Below are 23,742 nucleotides of genomic sequence, written 5' to 3' on the forward strand. Positions count from 1 at the left end.
TTAAATTTTTTTGAGCTTTTAAAATTTATATATAAAGCATAAAAAATCTAAATGTTGGAAATATGAATAATTATATTTTTTATGTAAAAGAAAAATATATAAGACATTAAAAAATGATAGCACAAAAAATATTATAGAAAAATATGAAATTCCTCATCAGCATTAGCTCTAATTTCTTTGAGTTCTAATAAAATTGTCTCTGCTATTCTCATCATCTCAATCAAAAATCAAATCAATATCAGGTATTTGAAAAGCATTACATAAAATAGTTGTATAATTAAATAATTTATTAATACATTCTAATGCGAAAAAAAAATTTGGTATAAGTATTGAATCAAGTAACTTGCTTGCTTCTGAAGAAATATCTTTTTCAGACATTGTGATATTTCTATAAGAGCATTAATAATCGGCTCTTCTAACTCGATAAAAGCTGTTACTGCTTGATGTCGAAGACTCCATCTTGTTGGACAAGATTTTTGCAATTTTTTTCTCCTTGTTGGGCAAGGAGTTTCAGATATAATTCTGTTCAAATTATTTTGACGCTTGGGGTATCTAAACATCTCATAGATGCTAGATATTTTACCTGATATAAATATAAAAAATTTAATTTAATAATTAAAAACCTAAGCAATTTGATATCAATGGTAAAGAACATGAATCCGATATTGCTAAGTTGAGTGAATGTGCAGCACAGTGGACATATATAGCTGTTGGGCATTTTTTTTTAATACCATTGAATTGTCCACTCATTGCACGTGCTCCATCATACCCTTGCCCACGTATCATATTTATATTTAGCTATATTTTTTAAAATAATTATATAATAAGATTAATTATTACTTTTAATTTTTTAAGATTCACAAATATTACATCAGCTAAAGCAGACCCAGTCATGCTTGAAACAGGAATAAATTGGAGAAACATTTCCTTGATAATGTTTTTGTATCTACATATAGCGCACACAACGACATCTGCTCAATGCCAGCAATGTCCGTGGTCTCATCTGCCAAAATTGAGAAGCATGGGGCAGAATTGATTTCAACAATCAATTTTTCTAAAATGATATTGTTGCAAATATCAATTATCTCATTTTATATCCTAGGGCTGAGATAAGTAGCATTTTTATTGGTACTAATGAGGCTCTCCATTAATACAGGATCTCCTAATGCTTTAAATTTTAAAAGTCCACGGAAATTACCTTCGTTATCATTATTATTAAAATTTAAGCTTCCTGAATCCTTGTGGGAACGAAGTGCTAGGCCTTGCAAGTCACAATATAAAATAGTCTCAATAGTTAGTTTTATCTTGCCTCTATTTTCTTTTGCAATTTTAACCCTATTTTTATCAATTATTGATGAAATGGGAATCATATCCCCCTTTTGAATTGATTCTTTTGAGGAAATCATCAGTTCACAGCTTTTGTTTATTAAATTATCATACTATACTTTTTTGCTTTTTGGCATGATTTTCACCTTCAGCGTTTTTTAAAAAAAAGTATAATATCCATGACTAGAAATTTGAAAATTATAATACCGGGAAATTTAAAAATAATAGATAAATATTACGCCACAAAGAAAACTTGAAAATGAAATTAATTGATAAAGTTAATTAGTAAATGAAAAAGGTAATAATATAAAAATTTAAAAAGAAATAGATATGAATAATTATAATAAAATATAAAAAATAATATTTTTGAAAAATATGTCTGGCATCTGCATTTTGGCTTGGGGGGGGGGGGTGTCCTCCTGCCCCCCCCCCCGCTGCGTACACCAATGTATCAAACTATTTTGATAATTTTTAACGATTAAATGGCTTCTTATACGATTGAAGTGAACAAGTTCCTTTTTAAATATTATATTATGCAATCATGTTAAAGCAGGTGAGTGAAACAAACTTACTCAAATAAAGTATTAGATGAATTGGGAATTTTTTATGCTAAAAGGTAAAGTAGTTATCTTGTTGAGTTTACTAAACACTTTTTTATCTATAATTTCTAATCAAAGGAAATATTAATTATATTTCTGTTATTACATTAAAACAAGTATTCAATGAATTTAAGGAAATTTTGATAATGGTAGATAACTATTCATGATCTTTACTCTGAAAATGAATATAGCAAATCAATATTACAATCCCAGAATATCTTAGAAGTTAGAACAATTATAAACCTCAGCTAAAATGAGAGATATATTGATATTGAAATGTTTTTTACAATTTGCATAAATGTTTATATAAATTTTCTGCAATTTAAATATATTTATTAAATTATTATAAACAATTACATATTTAGAAATAAAAACCTTGAATTATTTATTAAAGTTATGTGAATATCATTTATTATAATTTTAATTCTTTATAGGTTATAGCAGCATCCATAGATTTTCTATCTTTATCCCTTATTTCTCTTAAATACATCACTTGATTCAATATTGAAAACATGTATTATATATTTAAGATAGATATTCATTGCCTACATGCCTAGGAAAATGTTTTAAAACATGCTGTTTGGAAGTGGCCTAAGTATTATAAAAGTTAATTAATATAATCATTTCTATTTATATTAATATTAATATAACAAACTAATGCTATGCCAAATATTTTTATTACGGGTTTTCTACATTTGATTGCAATAAATTTGATTGGTAAATCATCACCACCTTCGCATGGCTCACCCCCAAAATGTGGAAAAGGTTTTGAGCATGATTTTATCCAATATTCTAAAGGTTGGGCTCCAATTATGCATTCAGTGTTTATACAACGTTGATAGGGTATCCATGGTCCCCATTTACCATCTGTAGGTGTAGGACGACCAAACCTATTAATACTTATAGGAGGTATAGATACACATTTACCATTGTAACACCAACTGTTTTTACCGCAATAACTCATTTCCAAAGCAGGGCCGCCTGCGCTGACTGACGTCCATCCTGAAGTATAGCCTAATTTTCCGCAAGGTAAAAGTTCGCAAATAGGTCTTTTATCCGCTTTATAATAATAACCACCCATTCCTTTATTAATATAGCATTGCTCATCTAACGATATATCATATCCATAACCGGGCTTATTATACGTATTATATTCTGACGGGGAATTTGGATTATCATACAAACATTTATAGCTAATTGTTTGTTTTAATAACACCTCTCGAGAACATTGTGACCAAAATTCTACTCTCTCTGCCGATATTGCTCTCATTATATAACCTTTATTTGTGCATGCTGGAACAGCCACATCATCATGTCCAAATCCTAAGCTAATTGTCAATTTAGTAAAAAAAATACATTTATTAGTCTATTTAACTTGTGGCCTAATTCATGTGTTATTTCTATAAATATGTTGTATCCTTTATGAAGGCCGCCTTCAACAATAGCACAAGATAAAGATTCGTGGCAAATTGTCCCAGTTTGTGCACCACCTACGATCATTGTCGATTGATCATCAAATAAATCAATCCTTTAAAACGAATAAAATAAATATAAGATTAAGGTTTGGTGTCTCAATAATAAATTATGTTTTTTTCTCTTATCCATATTATAATAAGTAAAATAAATTCACGCACTACCCCGTGTATAGCAGGGCATTATCCCATCTCTTATCCTTTAAATTAATCACTGGCGAATTTTTCGAAGCTTGATATTTGCAGAATAAGTTTAAGTATTCTTGCCATCTCCCATCGGTTTGCATTGTAGAAGGTTGGCTTGTCATAAATATAATTTTTACAATATAAATTCCTATAGATTTCCCTAAACTGGGATGTCTAAATATCATATTGGCCATGTTTATAGTAGCTAATATGTATTCAACAGCTTTTTTCTTATTTCCCGCCATGTATTTACTCATAAAACTATAAACATCCATAAAAACAGCTGTTTCAATTTTGAGTTGACTCGTATCATCCATTGTTTTCCTTTTAGATTTCACTTGGCGAAGTTTAAACATTCTTGCTGGGTCTGTATATATAAAAATAAAGTGATATTTTAAAGTATTCGTTATACTAATAGAAAAATTGGTATTAAATAACTAAATTATTGGTCAACGATGTCTGTGATATTTTAAAGTATTCGTTATACTAATAGAAAAATTGGTATTAAATAACCAAATTATTGGTCAACGATGTCTTCTTAATTTCTTTTAAATACAAATTTTTTTTATTAGTAAAATATTGTGTAAAACATAACATTTATAAAAACTTTATAAAAAAGTGATAAGTCACTGAAACTAGGTGAAATTTTAATTTTATTTTTTTTTAAATATTTTTTTATTAAAAAATAATAATTATGCGATCGTGTGACGATTGCTGTATTTTATTATGGCCATTAGTTAAGGATTTTTTAATTAGTAAATTTTAGTTTAACGTATAAAATTTAACAAATATTTTTTCCTCCTTTTTATGGATTACATAAATTTTACTGAGATCATAATCTCAAATACAAGAACCATGGCTTTCTTATAAATAACACGTGTAGTTATATTAGCATGAAATAGGAGATAAATGCAGCATCTTATAGATTAAGGTGCTCAACATGTTTAAGCTGCTTTTCTGATAATATTTAAATTTCAAGAAAATAAAAGGAAGTTATTTATAGTTTGCGTTAAATTTAGACAAAGAGAACTATATATATTTTAATAATTTTGAGAAGAATTATGTTAAAAATATCTTGTTACCTTAAAGCCCTTTTATTTTGTAAGTTAATATAATATAAGGTGTTTTCTTTAATTCCATTTTTTTATAATAACTTTTCAGGCCGCAAATTATAGGAAGGAGAACAGGAAGAAAATCTTCTTGTCATAAATTTAAGTAAGTTAATTAAATTTTTAATTGATATAAATTTATATAGAACTATTTTTGTTTTTCCTTAAAATTATATTTATATCTATTATATTTATTTATATATTATGTTTATTCAAATAAATTGCTTAATTATCTAGCATTTGATTTAATAGCCCTAACTTAGTAGCATCCACTATAACAGCCTTTTTTAAATTTAAAAAAAAATATTTTTTAGACTATATCCTATATATAAAAAAATAGATCTCGAAAATTAGGCGAATTCAACGATAAAAATATAGCCATTTTTAATGTAAAATTAAAAAATTGTGAAAATTTTCACAAAAGTTATGCAATTCTTAAAACTTCTGAGTAATGAAACTTTGAACATTATTACATCAAAGAATTTCCACCAAGCCATACGATCGCATATTTTAAATAAATAAAATAATATTAAAAATTTCCCCTAGTTTCAGTGACAGTTTATAATTTAAAAAACGTATTAAAAATCTTATTATAAACGGTTAAAATATCATAACCAAGTATTCTTTAGTTGGGTTCCCAAAAAGGAGCTATAGTTAAATTTAAACATATCAATTTACATTATTTTTGCTGTAGAAAGAGAAAGTCACTTGGTTCATTAGTAAATATCTTGATTTTTGAGCATAAAAGTTTTAAAAATTCGATTTTTTAAATATGATTTTATTAGTTGATTCTCTTAAGATCTAATAAAACAATCTAAAATTATGAAGAAAAAAAACAATTAAAAAGTCATTTTTAAAACTGATAAAATAATATTAATAAATATTAAGCAGTAAAACTTTAAATGCTTAAAAATGAAACTCTTCCTAAATATTGGAATGAAAATGAGATATTTTTAGCTCTTAATTCGCTAGCTTAGAAGATATTTAAATTTAATTTGTCATGAAAGATTGTGTTTAGTATACTAATTACCATTTAATTTTGATATATTGTTGATATGATACAAAATGACTAAATCGAAGAAAGGGCAAACTTCCCTAGAAACATTAAACTTTAATACATGTTTTGCATAAAAATTTGGTAAGCTTTTTATCATGATCTTTTTCTTCGGCGAATAAATGGTACCTATCTATAATAATTATAATAATTTTTAATAATTATTTAAAAATTAAGAAAGTTGATTAGAATTGAAAAATTTTCGATTAAAGTAAAATATGTATACTAAAATTGTACAATAATGAAGAAGCCCACCCTAAAGCTCTCAATGATCTATAAATTGTTATGGAACCTTTGTTAAGTATCATAACCACGGACATAGACAATTCAATTTAATTATTAAATATCTAGAATTTTCTAAGGCAATTATCGAACATTCTAAATCTAAATTGTTAAAAGTTCTATTCCTATTACTATCTATAAAATATTGATTTATATGTGTTTTAACAAGATTCATAAATTATTTTAAAAAAAAATTAATATAGAGATAGATAGTGCAATATAATTTATTGTTTTGTAACTAAATTGTCATAGAAACTCAAACTGATCATGCAGGAGATGCAATCTTTAATATATCCGACAAAATGACATGCATAACTCGAGGAATTGAAATCTATTTTGGTATGGTTCCCCGGATCATCATTAATTTCTATTATAAGATTGGGATCGAATAGATTTGTATTTTTATACATTATGGCTTCGATATTGTTAATAAACGGTTCTGTCAGTTTTGCTAAAAATATTTCTAAATCATACATTTTATGACATCTTGATGTAATATCTGACAGTTCTTTCATCCATTTATTTTCCGTTATTATATAATAATCAAAGGTGGGAGCTATGGGGAATAGAGTTAAAATTTATGACAATTAATATAGTTAAAAATATAAAATATTAGAGATTTTATAGAATTGGATTTATAAGAGTTAGTCAAAATTCAGCTACACCATTATCCTGTATTCAAAGTTAGCACGAATTCGCGGCGAAATATACAAAATATGCTGTATTTGTGTATATTTTTATATACTTCGCCACGAATTCGCGCTAACTGTGAATGTAGGGTAAACTACCATTGGTACATAACATATTCCTAGGTATTCTAGAAAGCTATACTTGATCAATCTGAGAGTTGGAGAATCTCAGAAAATTTAATTTAAAAAGTGTTTTTGAAAATTATGATGCTCTTTTATGATATTAATTTTTTTAATTCTAAAATTTAAACATTTAAATGTTTTTTAAATAATATAAATCTTTACCTTTACCTTTTTAATTTTAATGTATATTATCACTATGTCTAATTTATGATGTAAATAGTTATATAAATATAAAGGTTTAATAAATTAAAGATTTTATATAAATTATGCTTACAAAACGAAATATATTTTAAATATAAATATTGATAATTATATAATAGTATATTAAAAATCTATGAATTTTAATATTCATTCATATCAATGGGGGAAGAAATCTAAATGGAGTGTATAAAGTATCTACATTAGTATATTTCCACAATTTATTTTGAATATAATGTTATTGGTAAGTTGTTAGACATTATATCTATATGGCTTAAAATATATTTAAATTAACCGGAATTATTACATTGGGTAAAAATTTCAATATGCAAACTCAAAATTAAATTTTTAAATATTAATTCTGTGTCCTTTGAATAATTTCATCTTTTGGGTAAGCAATAAAATAAAAGAAAGATATTGAATAAGATTTTACTTAAAGATTTATCGTATATTTCAAAAAAAACTTGAATCTCTTGTTCATTCATCACCAAATCGATATATGAAGAATTTGGCAAATATTTCTATTGTGAATTTAATTTTTGAGAAAAAAAATATGACTTAACATTTCACAACCAAATTGTGTAAGATTTATAGTATATGTTTTTTACACGTGTTAGAGTATATTTTCGACAAAATCTGACTTTCAAACTTAAAAAAACCCCTAATTGATCATTACGCTATTTATTAACATTAGTTAATTTATTAAGCCCATTTTATAAATGTGAAATATCTGATTTTCCCGGAAATGCTATTAAAGGAAATATTATAATAAATTTAAAACATAAACATTTACTAGATTTAAATAATTACTTTTAATTAAATCAAATTATTTATATTTATTTTAACGGTCATAAATTTTAAGCAAAAAATAAAGACTTACATTTAAGCATTGAATTGATTTAAGAATTTCCAATGTTTGATATGATTTTGTAATCAAAATTAGGATAAGATTTTTGAATAACATATCAGAATATAATCCATCGCACAAATTCAATCAATTAATACTGATATAATAAAGAACATTTCTTTTTTAAATTTTAGAATTTATATTTTTTAATAAAAAGTAAAATAAAATTATGGTTTCCTGCATTCTTTTAGATATCTTATTATTCCTTGAAATAATAGTTATATCATACAATAATATACTAGAGCCAACAAAACTGTCTAAATCACCAAATAAGTGCAACAAACCTATAAGACTATGAAAATTATGAAAATCTTTAAATTTTTAAAGTGCAAATATATTTCTTTATCGGATCAAGGCTGACCTCTCCTCTGTAAAATAATAATTCACCGGGTCAGACAATATTTTTTATCTCCTGTTTGGATCTGCAAAATCAGGTTGGATGTATAGCTCCATTTATCTATCCATGACACTATAATATACAGAATAAAAAACCAAATCAAATATATTATTAGTATTCTATGAATAATGCAATATTATTTTGAACTAGAGAACTTAATGTTTGTTTATAATAATATAAGAGACTTTCTTTCTAGCATTAAATTTCACTTAATTTGTATCTTCTATGTTAATATAATATTATTGACTAAGCTTTTAGTCTGGAAAAACTAGGAATGTTAAAACATAAAACAAAGAGAAAACTAGCGAAAAATTATTTAAATGAAATTTTTTTAACATGAATTTTGGAAAAAGAGAACTTCTTAGACTTTTAGTTGCATTATGGGTCTCGATAGCTAGCTTTTAATGAGCGTGGCTGAGTTTACTTTAAATCAAGGAAGCATTAACGTCTGCATAGCTTCTAGGAAGTGTTATTTAAGAGGTGATATGGTAAAATAAATATTCAGGGCTAATATTTATTGGGGGAAGGGGATAGGGTTTGAAGGCCATGTTTGTGGGTCCATAATTTTTATTTTAATAAATTGATACCTTAAAAAATTAACGTTTTTTAAATATAAGTTGATAAGATAAATATCTTCATACTGACTTAGAATACCCAGGGATGTGAAACAAAATAGGGTTCAAGAGTTTCATGTTAAAACTACAGGCAAAACAGGAACTGATTTTTAAACAACACTTCGAACTCTGGGTAATATGAACCCAAGCGGGTTCAGACCCTTTTAGAAAAATAAATTTGATTATGTTCCTGTTATCATGTTTCTTTCTAGTTTAAAATTCCTGAACACTATTTTGGTTCACTATCATATTGTATATTTTTAATTTAACGTGATTTTTAAGATATTTATATAAATAACAAGTTATTAGTAATGTATTTAGAAAATATAGTAATTATAGTTAGAAGTTGATTATATTATTTAATTATGCCTATCCCTATTAGCGAGATTTATAACATTTGCAAGTAATTGCAAGTAAAAAAAACAAGTAGTGAATAGTTTGATATGTCAAAAGTCAATATAAATAAATGAAATGGTAATAAAGGCAATTAAATTTGGTAAATGTAAATGCTCACCATTTGTTTAATCGTTTTTTGCATCTTAATAATTTGATTTTGCCAATATTTATAGACCTATCCGATTTCAAGGTAACATAATACAACAAATGAATAAAATTTGAGCTAATCACCAAAATAAAATAAATATGGGATATTTGGGATTTTTTTCTTGTTAAAACTTTTATTCCTATATTTAAATTCAAATTTCTAAGATGTATATTTTACTAAAATAATAATATTATTATAAATATTTCACAAATATGAGGTATCATAATCTATATATTATCTAATTTTATAAGTTATCTAATATCATACAATTTATTAAAAATATATTAATTTATAAAGTAAAAATAAATATATAAGGCGGTAAATATTTTGAATTTCAAATGTTAGACTGTATCCAATCTAAAAACTTGCCAACATCAGTATAAACGCCTGGATATCCCGGTTCCCCGCAACCCACTCCCCAGCTGACAATTCCTGTCAATTCCCAATTTGTTCCAATTTTACAAGCCATAGGACCTCCTGAATCTCCCTTTAAATAAACAAAATATTATATTATTTTTTTTAAAAAAATAATAAATTCGATTTTTATAATTGAGAATTTTTAACTTGACATGAATCCTTTTTGCCATCCGATACTCCAGCACATATCATATTATCATCCACGATCCCCATGACATTTTGACACTTCACTTTATTGACTATATTTAGACACACCTCACGCAACCGATTAAACATAGGTAAAGATAAATCTATATTTTATTTATTTATTTTTAAATTAATGATGTTTATATATAATCGAAATGGCCCGATTAAGATTTTAGTCAAAATAATACTTTCTACCATCTATGAGCAAAATCTCCAGGATTAATTAATATTATTTTGGCAATCTTAATCCGGCCGTTTTTAAAAATTCCTAAATATGGCTTTTTAGCACTAATCGAAGCATATTTAATTAAATTTGAAAACTTTTCGTATCGCCCCATCCAGTTACATAACAGCCATATCCATCTTTGACTCTTTCTTCGGCACTGGGTAAGCATATAGGTTTGATCGCGTCACTGTAATCCACTAAGCTTTCTAATTTTATTATACTAATATCGTTTTTGACAGTTGTCGCATAGTAATTCGGATGTTTAATTACAGATTTGGCAGGAATTTTCACGATATTTGGATCTTTAAAATTATTACTCCCAAGGTATATAACTAAGTCTTCTGCAGATCTTTTTTTAAAAAATATATGATTTAGATGATCATAAATCTCAAATATCAATTTAAAATTTTATTTTAACCACTGATTTTTGCGAAAAATTTTTCATTATAACAGTAAAATTAAATGTTATACAATCTGATTCTCGTTTTTTCCCTCTCTTCATAATTTTGTTTTCAAGAAAATAAAATATTAAATAATTTTATATAAATTTTTTTTTTGGGGGGGGGGCATAAATTTATGGAATCTATCTGAGTGTGATTTTTTATTTAATACATGTTGACAGTGCAATGTGCGGCGGTCAATATAGTGTCCCGATTAATTAGAGTCCCTCCACAAAATGGTTGTCCATAATAAGTCAACGCTACCTATAAGATTGTTTATTTTTAATAATTTAAAAAATATATATATAATTCTAATGATTTTTTATCTATAAGCTTAAACGAACTTGCCACGGCCAGGATAAAGGATTGGATTCCTGTCCCCCAAGTATAGATTGACTTATTTTGGAACAGTCAGGAGCAGCAGGGACTTGTTTCGTAACACCACACGTGCCTTCTTGCTCGAAATGTATATTAGCTGGGGTTGTTGGCTTTATAGGATCACATTGATTTGGTATTCTTATGGTTTGGGAAGCTTTCATTTTTTTTAAGAAACATTATAGTTTATAAATTAAAAGTTTTCCCAATATAAAGCACTATTTAATATTTTTTTATTAGTTAATGAAAGTATTATTCATACCTCTATAAAATTTCTCATTTATAGATTTTGCAAAAAGGGTCACTCTTATAGACAAATAAAATAAGATGTAAATTTGATACATTTAAATTTTATTTTTTTTAGGTTAAATGTAAATAAGCATATAAATTAAAGATTACTTTTCCCTAGATATTATAACTTTTGCCAATATATTTTTTAAAATTTTTGTAAAAAATTTACCCCCAAAAATGTGTAAAAAAGCAATATGTTCAAACATGATTTGATAAAATTGGCTTGTTTAAAGATCGATATCGCTTATAAAGCCAACATCGTATAGTATATCATACATATACCTTTCATATATTTTTTAAATTAGTTGGAAATAGACTATCAATATTGTATCCAATTTTATTCGTGGTATAATAGTAATGATCAATTTTATTGTAATATCTAAATATAGTAGCATATTATCTTCCCCATAATTTGGAATTATAATAATTTTAATGGATTTTAAATGTAGAATAATTATTTGAATACTATTTTTCATTTTAAACTAGATTACATATTTCTGACAAATCACCAAAAAATACGATTTTCAACCCTACCCCTTCAAACAAATTTTTATTAGAGTTTGTACAAATTTTAATTAAGATAAAAATAAAATTTTAGTATCTAGCTCCAAACAGAGGCTGAAATATGGGCCTCTAAATGTCGAAAAAATAGAGCATTTTGTGTGATGTACATTCAGGGGCGGACTGGCCATAAAACCGGGGGGGGGGAGGGCATTTTGCCCACGAGGCCGCGAGAAAATGTTTATTTTTGAGGCCGATCAGAAGAAATTATCAAAAAAGAGGCCGATTAGGAAAAAATATTATTATGTTCACATTATTTTCTCTTATCATTTATTTATTTTTAAAAATATCTCTATGATTTTAAGATCACATTCCTTGAAAATTGTCATATATTTTAATACATAAAATATCAATAACGTCGCTTGACGTTATACATCATTACCATGTTTCTTTGTTTTTTTTTCAAATGAATGAAAACGCTTCCGTTTGATTAGGGTAAGCTAAGCTTTGATTAATTTATTATATTATATTTTTATACATTGCTTTATTGTAGAAATAATATAGCCAACATTTCTTGTTCTTAATTAATTGAAATCAAATAAAATACAGGTCGGTGAATCAGATAAAAAGATGGAGGCTTGAGTGAAACAGAATAATTCATCTGGACAAAATAAGTTGAGAAGGCTGCAAAAAATAGGTTAGATAAGGTAGTGGGGCACTTGAAAAAGCCCTTAGATGGATATATGGTAAAGATAGCATGCTCCTAATAACGATAAATGCACTTCAATTTATATTGGATAATAAATCATTTGAGGAAAACTTGTTAATTTATGTAAATTTAAGACTCTATGTACAGCTATAATATATTTGGAAATTTTTGAAATAATGAGCTGTCATATCTTCAAACTAAAAATTGGGGTACTTTGTCAGCATGGAAAATGATAGATGCTAAGTCTTCTATATCATCGATTATTACATCGATTCAAAATAAAGCAATAAAATGGCTTCTAATTTATATGAAACACTTCATATTTAAAGCTCCCGGAGAGTATCAGGGTACAGAATGCTCTGCCAAAAAATTGAATAGGACGAGCGAAGATAATATATAGTGACAAATGCCAAGATGAACGTCCTCAAGAATCGATTGACCTTTACAATATGATAATAACTTAGAGTGTGATAATAAATGTAACAAGTGTTTAATATGCGTGTATGAAATTCTTAAAAGATACAATATGAATACAAGTGACACTAATTTATTTTGCATATAAATACATATTAACTTTGTCATTTACGCAGGTTAATTGCGAGAGAACATTTAGTAAATTAAAAATTATAAAAATAAGCTGAGAGCTAATATTGACCAAGAAAAATTAGAAGCGTTTTTAATGATGTCATTTGAACGAGAACTATTAGCGCAGATTGAACTAGAAGATATTCCTGTATATTTCTGCAAAGTTTCAAAGTTAATGAGAGAATTATTAATGTAAAAATTATATATTTTCTTTATTCTTTTATTTGAATCTTATTAATATCTATTTACAATATGATCGGTGGCTGATTTTATAAGTGCAGCAATTTTATTCTCTGTAATATTGTATAACTGCAATAATTTTATTCATTTATATAACTGCAATAATTTTATTCATTTATATAACTGCAATAATTTTATATGTGTAATTAATTGATTTGGTGTATTGAGTATCTATTTTTTTTCCAAAATGGGGGTATGGGGGCGAAGCCCCCATATAAATGAGGCCGCTATAAAAAAAATGCCCACGAGGCCGTAGCGTCGCCAGTTCCGCTCCTGTGTACATTTTATAATTTTGTATATCTTTGGATTTAACTTTTTTAAATATAACTTAATGATAGGTTTTTAAAGTGAAATAATTTTAATATTGTTAAAATATTGTAAAAAAACCGGAAATGGAAAAACAAAAATCATCGTAAAATTACATCGGTAGTTTTTTCCTCTCACTTTTTTTTTTCAAAATCAGTTCATTTTTTATTTTTAAAAAAATAACTAATATTAAAAAATTTACATATAAATCTATATTTTAAAATAGAACATGAAAAATATTTAAAAAAGAACAAATATATTAAATTTAAGAAAAATAACATATTAAAAAATTAAAATATTTTTAAAAAAAGGAGTATTAATTATATTAAAAATTCAGGCCAAAAAATTTTAAACATAAAATAATTGGACCGAATTATTGTAATAGCTCTATTTTGTTTAAGTTTATAAAATGAGGAGATATATATTTTTTTCTTTATGGATTCAAAAGGTTTTAAAAAAAATTAAGAACAGCTTGCCCGAATAAGCAGAATGATGTAGCTGGATAATCACCCATCAGGTAGGAATATTTTTGGCATTTTAATGAATTAACCCTGAGATGAAGGTCATGTATATTATTTGAAGATTTTGTTTTGTCGAATAATTTTTGATATAAATTTACAATGGAGCGCATGGCGACAAAAGTCTTCGAACTGATTATATTTGTCGAAAGTGTAATAGTTTAATAATGCTATGTCCAGGCGCAAACTGGTTGCATAAAGAAAAGAGTCGTCATCTATTAATGATTATTTAAGATAGGGTAACAATCTAGCCATTCATGGCCGGAGTTGTTGAAATAAAGTGTTCCGAGGAAAAATTTGTATTGATAATCATCGCTCAAGTTGAGGTAAGCGAAGTAACGAAATACTAATCTTAGATCTACATCTTTTTGCTTTAATGAATCTGGTTGAGGTAAATTTGGCAAGGCAATGATGTTCCAGCAATTTAAGACTTCGTTCATCCTATCAATATCAATTACAATTATTTGGAAAATGATGTGTTTTAAGGAATTTTGTAGAAGATATGAAGGAAATAAGGGGAATAATAAAAGCAGATCGCAGTCCTAAGCCTCCCGATTCGCAGGGAATAGTTGCATGAAGCCAGGAGTTAGAATCGAATTTGATATTTAGTGACTCTAGCTTCATTCTTAAAATGTTTTATTCGTATTCTTTTAAAAAAGTTTCAAACGCGAAATCACCTAAGGTTTAATCAATATTAAATTTGCGGAATTAAAAGGGCATTTTTGAGGATAAAATAAGCTTGAGGGTAATTTATTTAAAACTGGTGGTCTGAGGAATATAATTGCAGGTGATATTTTAAATTTGAAAACTCCTTCTCCTCCTAACTGGGCTCCTAATATAATAAAATATTACAGGGGTGTTTGTCGAGGAGTTAGTAGGGGGTGGGGATGAATAAATTTCATATTTTTTGATATTTAAGGATAAATTGAGTTTATCAAAATGTTTATAATTATATCAAGGCATTGCTGAATTGGTGAAAGGGTCCCCGAAATCTGCAATCGTCTAGATACCAAACATGTAGAATGAGTTTGAACGAAAGAGCGATGTCACTAATAAGGTGTTTAAGAGTGTAGCAAAAAAGCAAAGGTCCTAATGGATCTCATTGCTGAAGGCCCTCAGCCGATTTAAGAATAAAATCGTTAAACCTAAGTAAGAAAAGGATTCTGTCAGGGAAAGTTTTTAAGAAGTAGTTCGATCACATTGAATTAAAATCATTGGATATGTAATACAATAAATTCTTCTTTGAAGTTGAAAAAAACTAATCGACTGCAGTGATTTGCGGCTCAGCCTTCTTTTACTCCAAAACCAACTTGGAGAGGGGTGAACTTGAAGCTATGGTGAACTTGAGGCAATTACAAATAATATTTGGAATAGCTCAACTGTAGAAAATTCTATTAGCCATTGGATACTTGGTTTTTAGATTTTTCAAGTGCGATTAATCGAGCACTAAAGATTTCTGAATCAAGATTATGTGGCAATTTTCCACTGATAGGGAGGGGGTATATTTTGGGTCTGGATGTGTTTTTTAAAAGTTGGTTTTTCATGCTTTTGTTGTCATTTGCCAAAGAGTTTTCACTGCAAGAGCTTAGGAGGGCTCCTTTGAGTGAAATTGATTTTACTATATATTAGTGTGTGTTAGAGGTTACTTGAAGATTTATTGGGAGGATCGATGATGTGTGGTGATAAGTTTTCAAAATTAATGTCAAAATTTTTAATTCCCTTAATGGTTTGAAAAAGTACTGTAGAAAATTCTAAATTTGATCTTTTGGGTTTTGTATAATTTTGTTAAGGGATTTGGTGTAGACAGGGTAAATTAGTTTAAGAGCAGCTTTGGTGTGAAATAGTAGGTCTAAAGTTAGATGTTTAAAATTAGAGATAATCTAAGTCTGGAATAGGATAATTATTAGTGTTATTTTCGGTTATGGTATATCTGCTTGTTGAGAATCAAATAACTGGTAATCATTTGGAATTGAAATCGATTGTGGTAAAGAGGTTCTCGGTGTAATGTTAAGGCTAGATTGCTCCAATATTGTACCTGGGGATATTTCTACCAGGGCACATAGCATCTGTTAGAACTGGGACCTTATTTTGTTATAAGATTATTATTTTTGGTATGTATTGACCTAACAGTATGAACAGTTCTTCTTGTTCATTAGGATATATAAGATATCTTAATAGGTATTAGTCAACCATTTTAAAATTTTATTTTAAGAGGATTATCTAATTTTATTGGTGTTGGAGTAAAAATATTAGTATTAGTTATCTGCATAGGGCCTAATCTTTTAAGCCCAGCTCAAATTTTTTTTATAACTTTATCCGGCCCAGCCCGATTCCATACGAAATTAAATTTTTCCCGAAAAGCCTGACCCGAAATAAATTATTTGCCCTTCCGGCCCGAATTTTTATAAATATAAAAACATAATCTACAATTAAAAATATAGCGCCTTGTTTCTTGCAAGAATTTTAAAATATATCAATAAATTTACAAAATGTAATGATATCTTATTTAAAAATTCGAGCCCTCGGCCCGTACGAAATGTTTTAAAAAAATATTAGGCTCTACCCAACCGAAAATTATTTTTTTTAAATAGGGCTGATGCGAAACCCGTTCCTATTTAGTACTATTATCAGATAGATTCAGGATGTAAATTATAAACTTTGATTTTTTACTACGCAGGATATGGAGTTTGCATATGCAAACAAGTTATTAATATACTCAAAAACTAAAATTTGATCTCTAATTTTGGTGACTTAAAAATATCATTGCACTATAAGTATGAAATGAAAATATAAATTATCTGCTGATTTTGGATTTATAGCTATTAAAAGTTATCAATCATATGAAATATTTATTTTGATCTTTAATTTCGTTATCTCAAAGTTAGATTAGAAGTTTAGGGGATATGATATCGAAATTAATTAATTTTGCATTTATCCCACTAGTAACAAACACCCTTGGGAAATCAAACTAACTTTCTATCATAGTCAATTAGTTTCAATTGCTATATGTCGAAGATTGCATTTCAAGCCATTCAGCGCCATGATAATTAAAACTTTTATTATATTTGAGTTTAATTTTTTTTTTTAGATTATAATGTTTTTTTAAGTCATGTTATTTTTTAAAATATATTAACATAACGAGCAGTATAATCAAAGTGTGACAAAATATACAAAAAAATATAAAATGTAAAAAAATTTTTATAAAAAAATATTTAATTTTTTATATTATAAAAACTTGTAATCTTTTGAGAGAATATTATGGGTAAAAGAATGAGCATGTTTTATTAATAAATAAATAGGAATATCTTTATATATTCGGAATCCCCAGAATTTGCAGTCTAATAATAATTATATCGATTTAAAATATTTTCAATAAAAATTTTAAAATATTTCTAAATTTTTGAAAACTTAATATTTTAAATCAATATTATATATATTATTAAATGGCAAATTTTGTGAGGATTCCAAATATATAAGGGTATCCCTATTTATTTATTAATAAAACATGTTTATTCTTTTACTTATAATATTCGCTCAAAATATTACAAGTTTTTATAAAAAAATGTTTAGAAAAAGGTATATAAATATTTTAAATATTTTAAAATATATAAAAATGTTTAAAAATATATAAAAATGTTTAAAAATATATAAATATTTATAAATTCAAATATTTATAAGTATATATAAAAATATAAAATGTAAAAAAAGTATTTTATATTTTAATATAACCATTTTAATAGGGAAAAACATTATAGGAGATGAATTATTAATGGTTTCACAATTTTATTGTTATATGATTAATTTAATTTTTGTGATATTCGTTTAATTTTTTAAATAAAATTTACTGAATTAAATTATTGCCCTAAAAAAAATTTTTTTAAGTTGCAAAAGATTCATGAAAGGGAAGGGATAATTTATTAGGGGTTAATCGATAAATGTTTTCTTCTGTAGTTGCTACCCTTCCTTTTTTAAACCTATAAAGCTAATAATATTAATTAAAATAGCACAAATGACAAATATTATAATTTTTAAATAAAAACTTATATAATATAGTAGGGAAGAGTGGGGTTAAGCTAGACTGCGTGACAAAGTTAGCGCATACTAGCCTTTTGTTTTTAGAACATAAAGACCATAAATTTAATTTGGAAGATATATTTTATATTTATATGTAATTTCTTACCTATATTCATATTTTGGATAATGTTTCTGGTATGATATATTTTGTTAAATACCATTTTTAACACATTAATTTTAAAATTTACCTTCTAGTATTTTTTTTTCTTTCAGCAAATTATATTGCTCCCAATGATTTAAAATTTTGTGCATAGGTTCCTTAAGTTTTCACTTTCGCTATAAAATTGAATTGATTGGAAGCTTATAGCTAAGCTAGAGGCAGTTGCGTATCCAGGATATATCCTTAAGGAAAGAAGGAGGTGGGGGGTTGAGAAAGAATTTTTTTTTGGGGGGGGGGCGACCCCAAATACGGTTTCGTATAGCCTCGGGTTTTTCTTAATAAATATATTATTGATTGGTTATCCTGAGATCATCTCCCTTAAAGTTTCCTGAACAATTGGAAGCATTATTTCTAAAATAGGTCAATGATCTGTGCTTACTAGTGTCTGATTTTAACTAATATAGTAGCCAACCTAAAGGAAAAAATTATTAGTTAAATAATTTACACCAACATTGCGATTAAAAGCAACTAAAAGCATTGTTCTGAAAATTAACAATGTTTAGTGCCTAATTGTAAATTAATTATATCCTTGGTAGATAGTAGAGAGAAGAAAAAAAATTGCCAAAATTGGCATTTTCTAAATTAAAAAATATTTAAAAAAAACTATATATCTGACGAGGCTAATATATTGTGCTTGACTACCTTTAATTTCTTCTCAATCAAATATGAGAACCACAAAAGGAAACTGTATTATAAACAAAATAAAAATTATTACATCAGGCTTTAAGCGTTAAATGAGACGAGAGTAGGGTTTTATTGTAAAATTTTATTTTTATTCTATTTGATAGATATTTTTAAAGCAGAAAAAAATTATTGGATAAAAAATAAAAAATTATTCAAATCAGGATCATACCAGAATGGGAAATATAAAAGTTATAACTATTTTGTTTGTATTAATATTTAGTGCTTTAATTCTTTAATAAATATACCCAGCCACAAAAAAATTACGAATCACGAACCAAAACTATTATTTAAATTTAAAATCAGCCAATGATGCATTATCTCTTATATTTATGTCAATAATTAGTGCGTATTTCATACTTTTTTAGAGTTTCAACTCTTTTGGTAGTTAGTTCATAGACATTATTGACAAAATGAAAATAGAATTGCCAAAATTGATATCATGCTAGAAGGAAAATTAGAGAAGCAATGAACAATATCAAATGCATGATTAGTACTTACCATTTCATTAATCAATCAGTTTTTTCACTCAAGGAATAAAAACTAGTTTTAAGCGAAATAAAAACTAACACGCTTAGGCCGAGTCTTAAATATTTAATTTTAAATTACTATTCAAAATCAATCATGTCTAAATATATTAAGGTTTATTTTTTTCCGATTAGAAATATTTTTGAATCTTATAATTCTATGATCAGATTTTGTTCTTTTCAATTTATTTAATAGATATAGAGTAAAATAGTTAAAATCTCATAAAATTTCAAATCGAGTAATATTTTCAAAAATTTGATATGAATCTGATATCAAGACGCAACCCTAAGCATGAAATTAACCAAACACTAATTTTAAAGCGCAAATATTTAAGCCTGAAGGTAAACAGTATAAATAAAAAGTTATTAGCATAATGCGAAAATTACTAAAATTAATATTCAAGATAAACCCGAATCTAGAAGCGCCAAAGTATAATAAAAAAAATTTTACCATCATAATGATAAAAAAAAATTTTTATCATCTTTATTTTGCTAGTTCAATACTTTTATATTTCATCGGCTGAATATTATAATATTCTATATCCATTTTTTTAAATTTATATTTTAAAAGGAAATAACACATGCAAATAAAATAATATTCCTAATTATATTTTAATATTTTTATTGTTGATTTGGAAGAACACACTATTGAAAAATTGTTTTTTCGAAAAAAAATGCACTTTGCAAATATATGGATTTAGAACACAATAATACTCAACCGTCGATTTAGTAGTGGTGACATAATAAAAAGTAGTCAAATAGATTTGTGGCATTTTTGGAAAATGTAATACCAAAATAAGATGGGTTTGTTTCGGTAAAATTGAAAACGGTTATAATAGCTGATTTTTTACCCTCGGGAGTTAAAGTTGAGACATTTTTTTAAAATTAAGTTTAATACTAAGTGCGCTTTTACAATTTTAAATAGAAAATGTCAAACCTCGATTCCATGCAAATTATAGCGTCTTTGGGAATAATCCCATTTTCATTTTTTTGTGCCTTTAATATTGTTCATTCGTAGTAGTTTAAGATTTTTTCTAGTGCTGTAAATATTTTTAAAAAAATCAAACGCGTTCGCGTTCAACGTTCATTGACAAAAATCGAACGCGTTCACGTTCAAATTCAAAAAAAGGAACGCGTTCATACGTTCAAAATTTTATGATAAATTTTTTTTAAAATTTAATTTAATATAAATAAATGCCTTATATTTTTCAACACAATATATTAACCATGATAAAAAATAATAGTTTTATTTTGATAATATAATTATAAATACAATATAATAGAGCGATAAAAAAATAAATTTATAAAAAAAATTTCTTATTAATTTTTAATAATTGCTTTTCAAAATTTTCATCTGATAGGCATGAACGCTTGTCAGTTACGACAGCGTTAGCTATACTAAAAACTCGCTCAACAAGGGCAGATGAAGGGATTGCGGTGTTATACTTGATAAACAATTCTTTTAAAAGGGGGAATTTATTAAAAACATTTAATGTTTTATCCATTGTTTCAAAAAATTGAGCTATGTTATCATCCTCCAATCTGCCCTCTTCTTCCTCGTCAAAAAAAAAGGATATCTCGAATTGATTTTAAAACAATGAAATATTTTTGATATTTGGGCCATGGTAATTCTAATTCATCTAATATTGAATTTTGATTTTCAGAATCTGATGATAAAATATTTCTATCCATGCAAATGCTAATCTATTAAATTAAAATATAAAATATTCAAATTAATACACTTTAATCTTATCTTCTCTAGCAGTAGCACTATGGTACGTTAATTGCAATATGAAAAAGGAAAAAGTAAAAACAGCTGATTAAAAATATAAGACTTTTTTGTTAAAAAATTGGATTAAATATTAATTTTTCAAATAAATAAAAATATAAGACTTTTTTGTTAAAAAATGCGGATTAATATTAATTTTTCAAATAAATAAAAATAAAAAGTGTTTTTAAAATTGAACGAACGTAAAATTGAACGCGTTCATCAAAGAAAAGGAACGCGTTCACGTTCAAAGTTCGTCAAAAAAAAGGAACGCCGTTCATCACCTTTTTTCAAAAAAAGGAACTTCGTTCACGAACGCGTTCGTTTACAACACTAATTTTTTCACATCCTTTAAAAACAGAATAAGAATTTCTTATAGAATTATATAATTAAGGAGGTTATATCAATTTTAAAAAATCAAATCAAATTTTCGTATTTATATTATAAAAGTATATTATTGTAAACATAAATTTTAATTAATCATATTTTCATCAAGGGGGTTAAACAACCAAACCTCCTCCTTCTATCCCTATGCCACTGGTTAGAAGTGATAAAATAAAAAGTTTTTAATAAATCTCATCTTGGGGACACCCTTTTTTAAATTACCTAATTCATATTCTAATCTCCTTACTCATGCAATTTCCTCTCGAATCTTATCAGAATACGCAAAAATAGTCCCCTCCCCTCCCAATATCTCCTTAAGGATTTTTTTTTAGTTTATTGACAGTTGTAACAAAAAATAGATTAGAACTAACCAAAAAAATGGTTTCAAATAAATTTAGCCATGAAATTGTATTTTTTTTTAAAAGGGAAATAAAGAATGCGAGATATTTTAACAATAACAGCAGTTAAATATATTTTCTACCATAATATAATACATGCATACACTTAATTCTGCATATTTACATATTTTTTAGTAAAAAAAATCAAATTATTATAAAATTATTGATATTCATCGTTTCGTTCAGGAGAATAAGGGTCGTAATTGGAATACTCGTTCGTAGAATCATTCATGGAATTCATTTCATATGTCGCATAATTATATAGCGGATCTATATTGCTAGTCGCCGGATCTTCCGTTTGACTTTGGGGTCTATAAGGGTTTGAATATCTCCACCAATTCCAGCAATTCGTGTAATACTCAGGATACAACGTTGCATCTTGTTGTCTTTTAGTAAATAATACGTATCCTAAGATAACGGCGAATATTGATATCCATATTAAATTCCCTACCAATATGTATAGTCTGATCGTGTTCTTATAGATGCCAATTGCAGGAAGAATAATGTTATCATCCTTCTTTTCTGGCTTTTTATCCAACAAATAGTTGGGCGGAAGTGGTGGATATACCAATACAGCTTGATTAAAATTCGTGATTATAAATCCACTCGAAACAAAATCGGACATTTTCCCTCGTTTAGGAGGCAAATCTTGTATCTTAATTATGCTAGAACATACACCATTTATGCATATTTTAGGCTCATCTTCGGCGCAAGGAACTCCGTCCGGAAGTTTCATTAATGGATACGACGAACTACCTTTCTCGTAATCACAATAAAGAATACATCTGTTAAAATCGTACTTCCTTTTGGAAGTTGTAAAAGTTCGAGCTCTTTTAGCTTCTGAGCAAAATTCAGGACTGATATCATCTAATGTTATTTCCTTTTCGCATTTATTAACCTATTATATTTTGTTCGCAAAATATATTTTTTTAAATTTGAATCAACAAAAAAAAATATATATAATCTTCCAAATAAAATTATTTACCACAGGTCCTGAGCATTCGACAAAATATTTTAAAATGGGGTTGGATTCTCCCCCGACGCAAGGTTTCCCGCCAAAATTTGTGGTAGGTTTGTTACAGCTTTTAATCCATGTTTCATAATTTGGGCCAGTTGGATAGCAAGATTGTTGACATTTTGCGTATGGAATCAAAGCACTCCATTGACCATCTACAATATTCGGTTTAAAACTCTTTGGCCAATCTACACAATTTCTTTTAACGCACCACCCATTTTCACCACAATAACTGCCTTCCAATGCTGTTCCCGCAAACTTGTAATACGCCGAATTCGTAGTAACAATTGCACAAGCTAAATTTTCACAACTTTCACTCATGGTATCCCTCATGTAATAGGAACCTACTCCGAATTTTGCCTGGCACTGTAAGTCCAAAGATCTACTTGTTCCGGGTTGAGAAAAGCCTGAAAAATCAAAGCTATTCGTTTTTTTAACTTT

The 23,742-nt window shown here is 26.8% G+C and overlaps 1 protein-coding gene across 1 annotated transcript; it reads right to left on the reverse strand.

Moving 5' to 3' along the window:
- Positions 1-9,834: 9,834 nt before the first annotated feature.
- On the reverse strand, positions 9,835-16,360 carry LOC135922065 (trypsin-3-like). The gene is made up of 7 exons (XM_065456485.1): positions 16,248-16,360; positions 14,539-14,735; positions 11,114-11,301; positions 10,942-11,033; positions 10,425-10,678; positions 10,065-10,207; positions 9,835-9,987 (listed from the first exon to the last, which is right to left on the reverse strand). The coding sequence occupies exons 1-7, from the start codon at positions 16,358-16,360 to the stop codon at positions 9,835-9,837; spliced, it is 1,140 nt and encodes a 379-aa protein (XP_065312557.1).
- Positions 16,361-23,742: the final 7,382 nt, after the last annotated feature.

This window comes from Gordionus sp. m RMFG-2023, chromosome 1 (genome assembly GCF_954871325.1).
Source record: "Gordionus sp. m RMFG-2023 chromosome 1, tfGorSpeb1-WG-v2, whole genome shotgun sequence".
Classification (NCBI taxonomy): Eukaryota; Metazoa; Nematomorpha; class Gordioida; order Chordodea; family Parachordodidae; genus Gordionus; species Gordionus sp. m RMFG-2023.

Excerpts from the sequence above, each read along its gene's own strand:
- LOC135922065 (XM_065456485.1), bottom strand. The coding sequence starts at position 16,360 with ATGCTATGTGCCCTGGTAGAAATATCCCCAGGTACAATATTGGAGCAA. Across the intron at positions 14,736-16,247 it reads TCAATTCCAAATGATTACCA|GATGAACGAAGTCTTAAATT; the intron begins GTTATTTGATTC and ends TGATATTGATAG. Across the intron at positions 11,302-14,538 it reads CGGCCATGAATGGCTAGATT|CTTCCCAAACCATAAGAATA; the intron begins GTTACCCTATCT and ends AAAAAATGAAAG.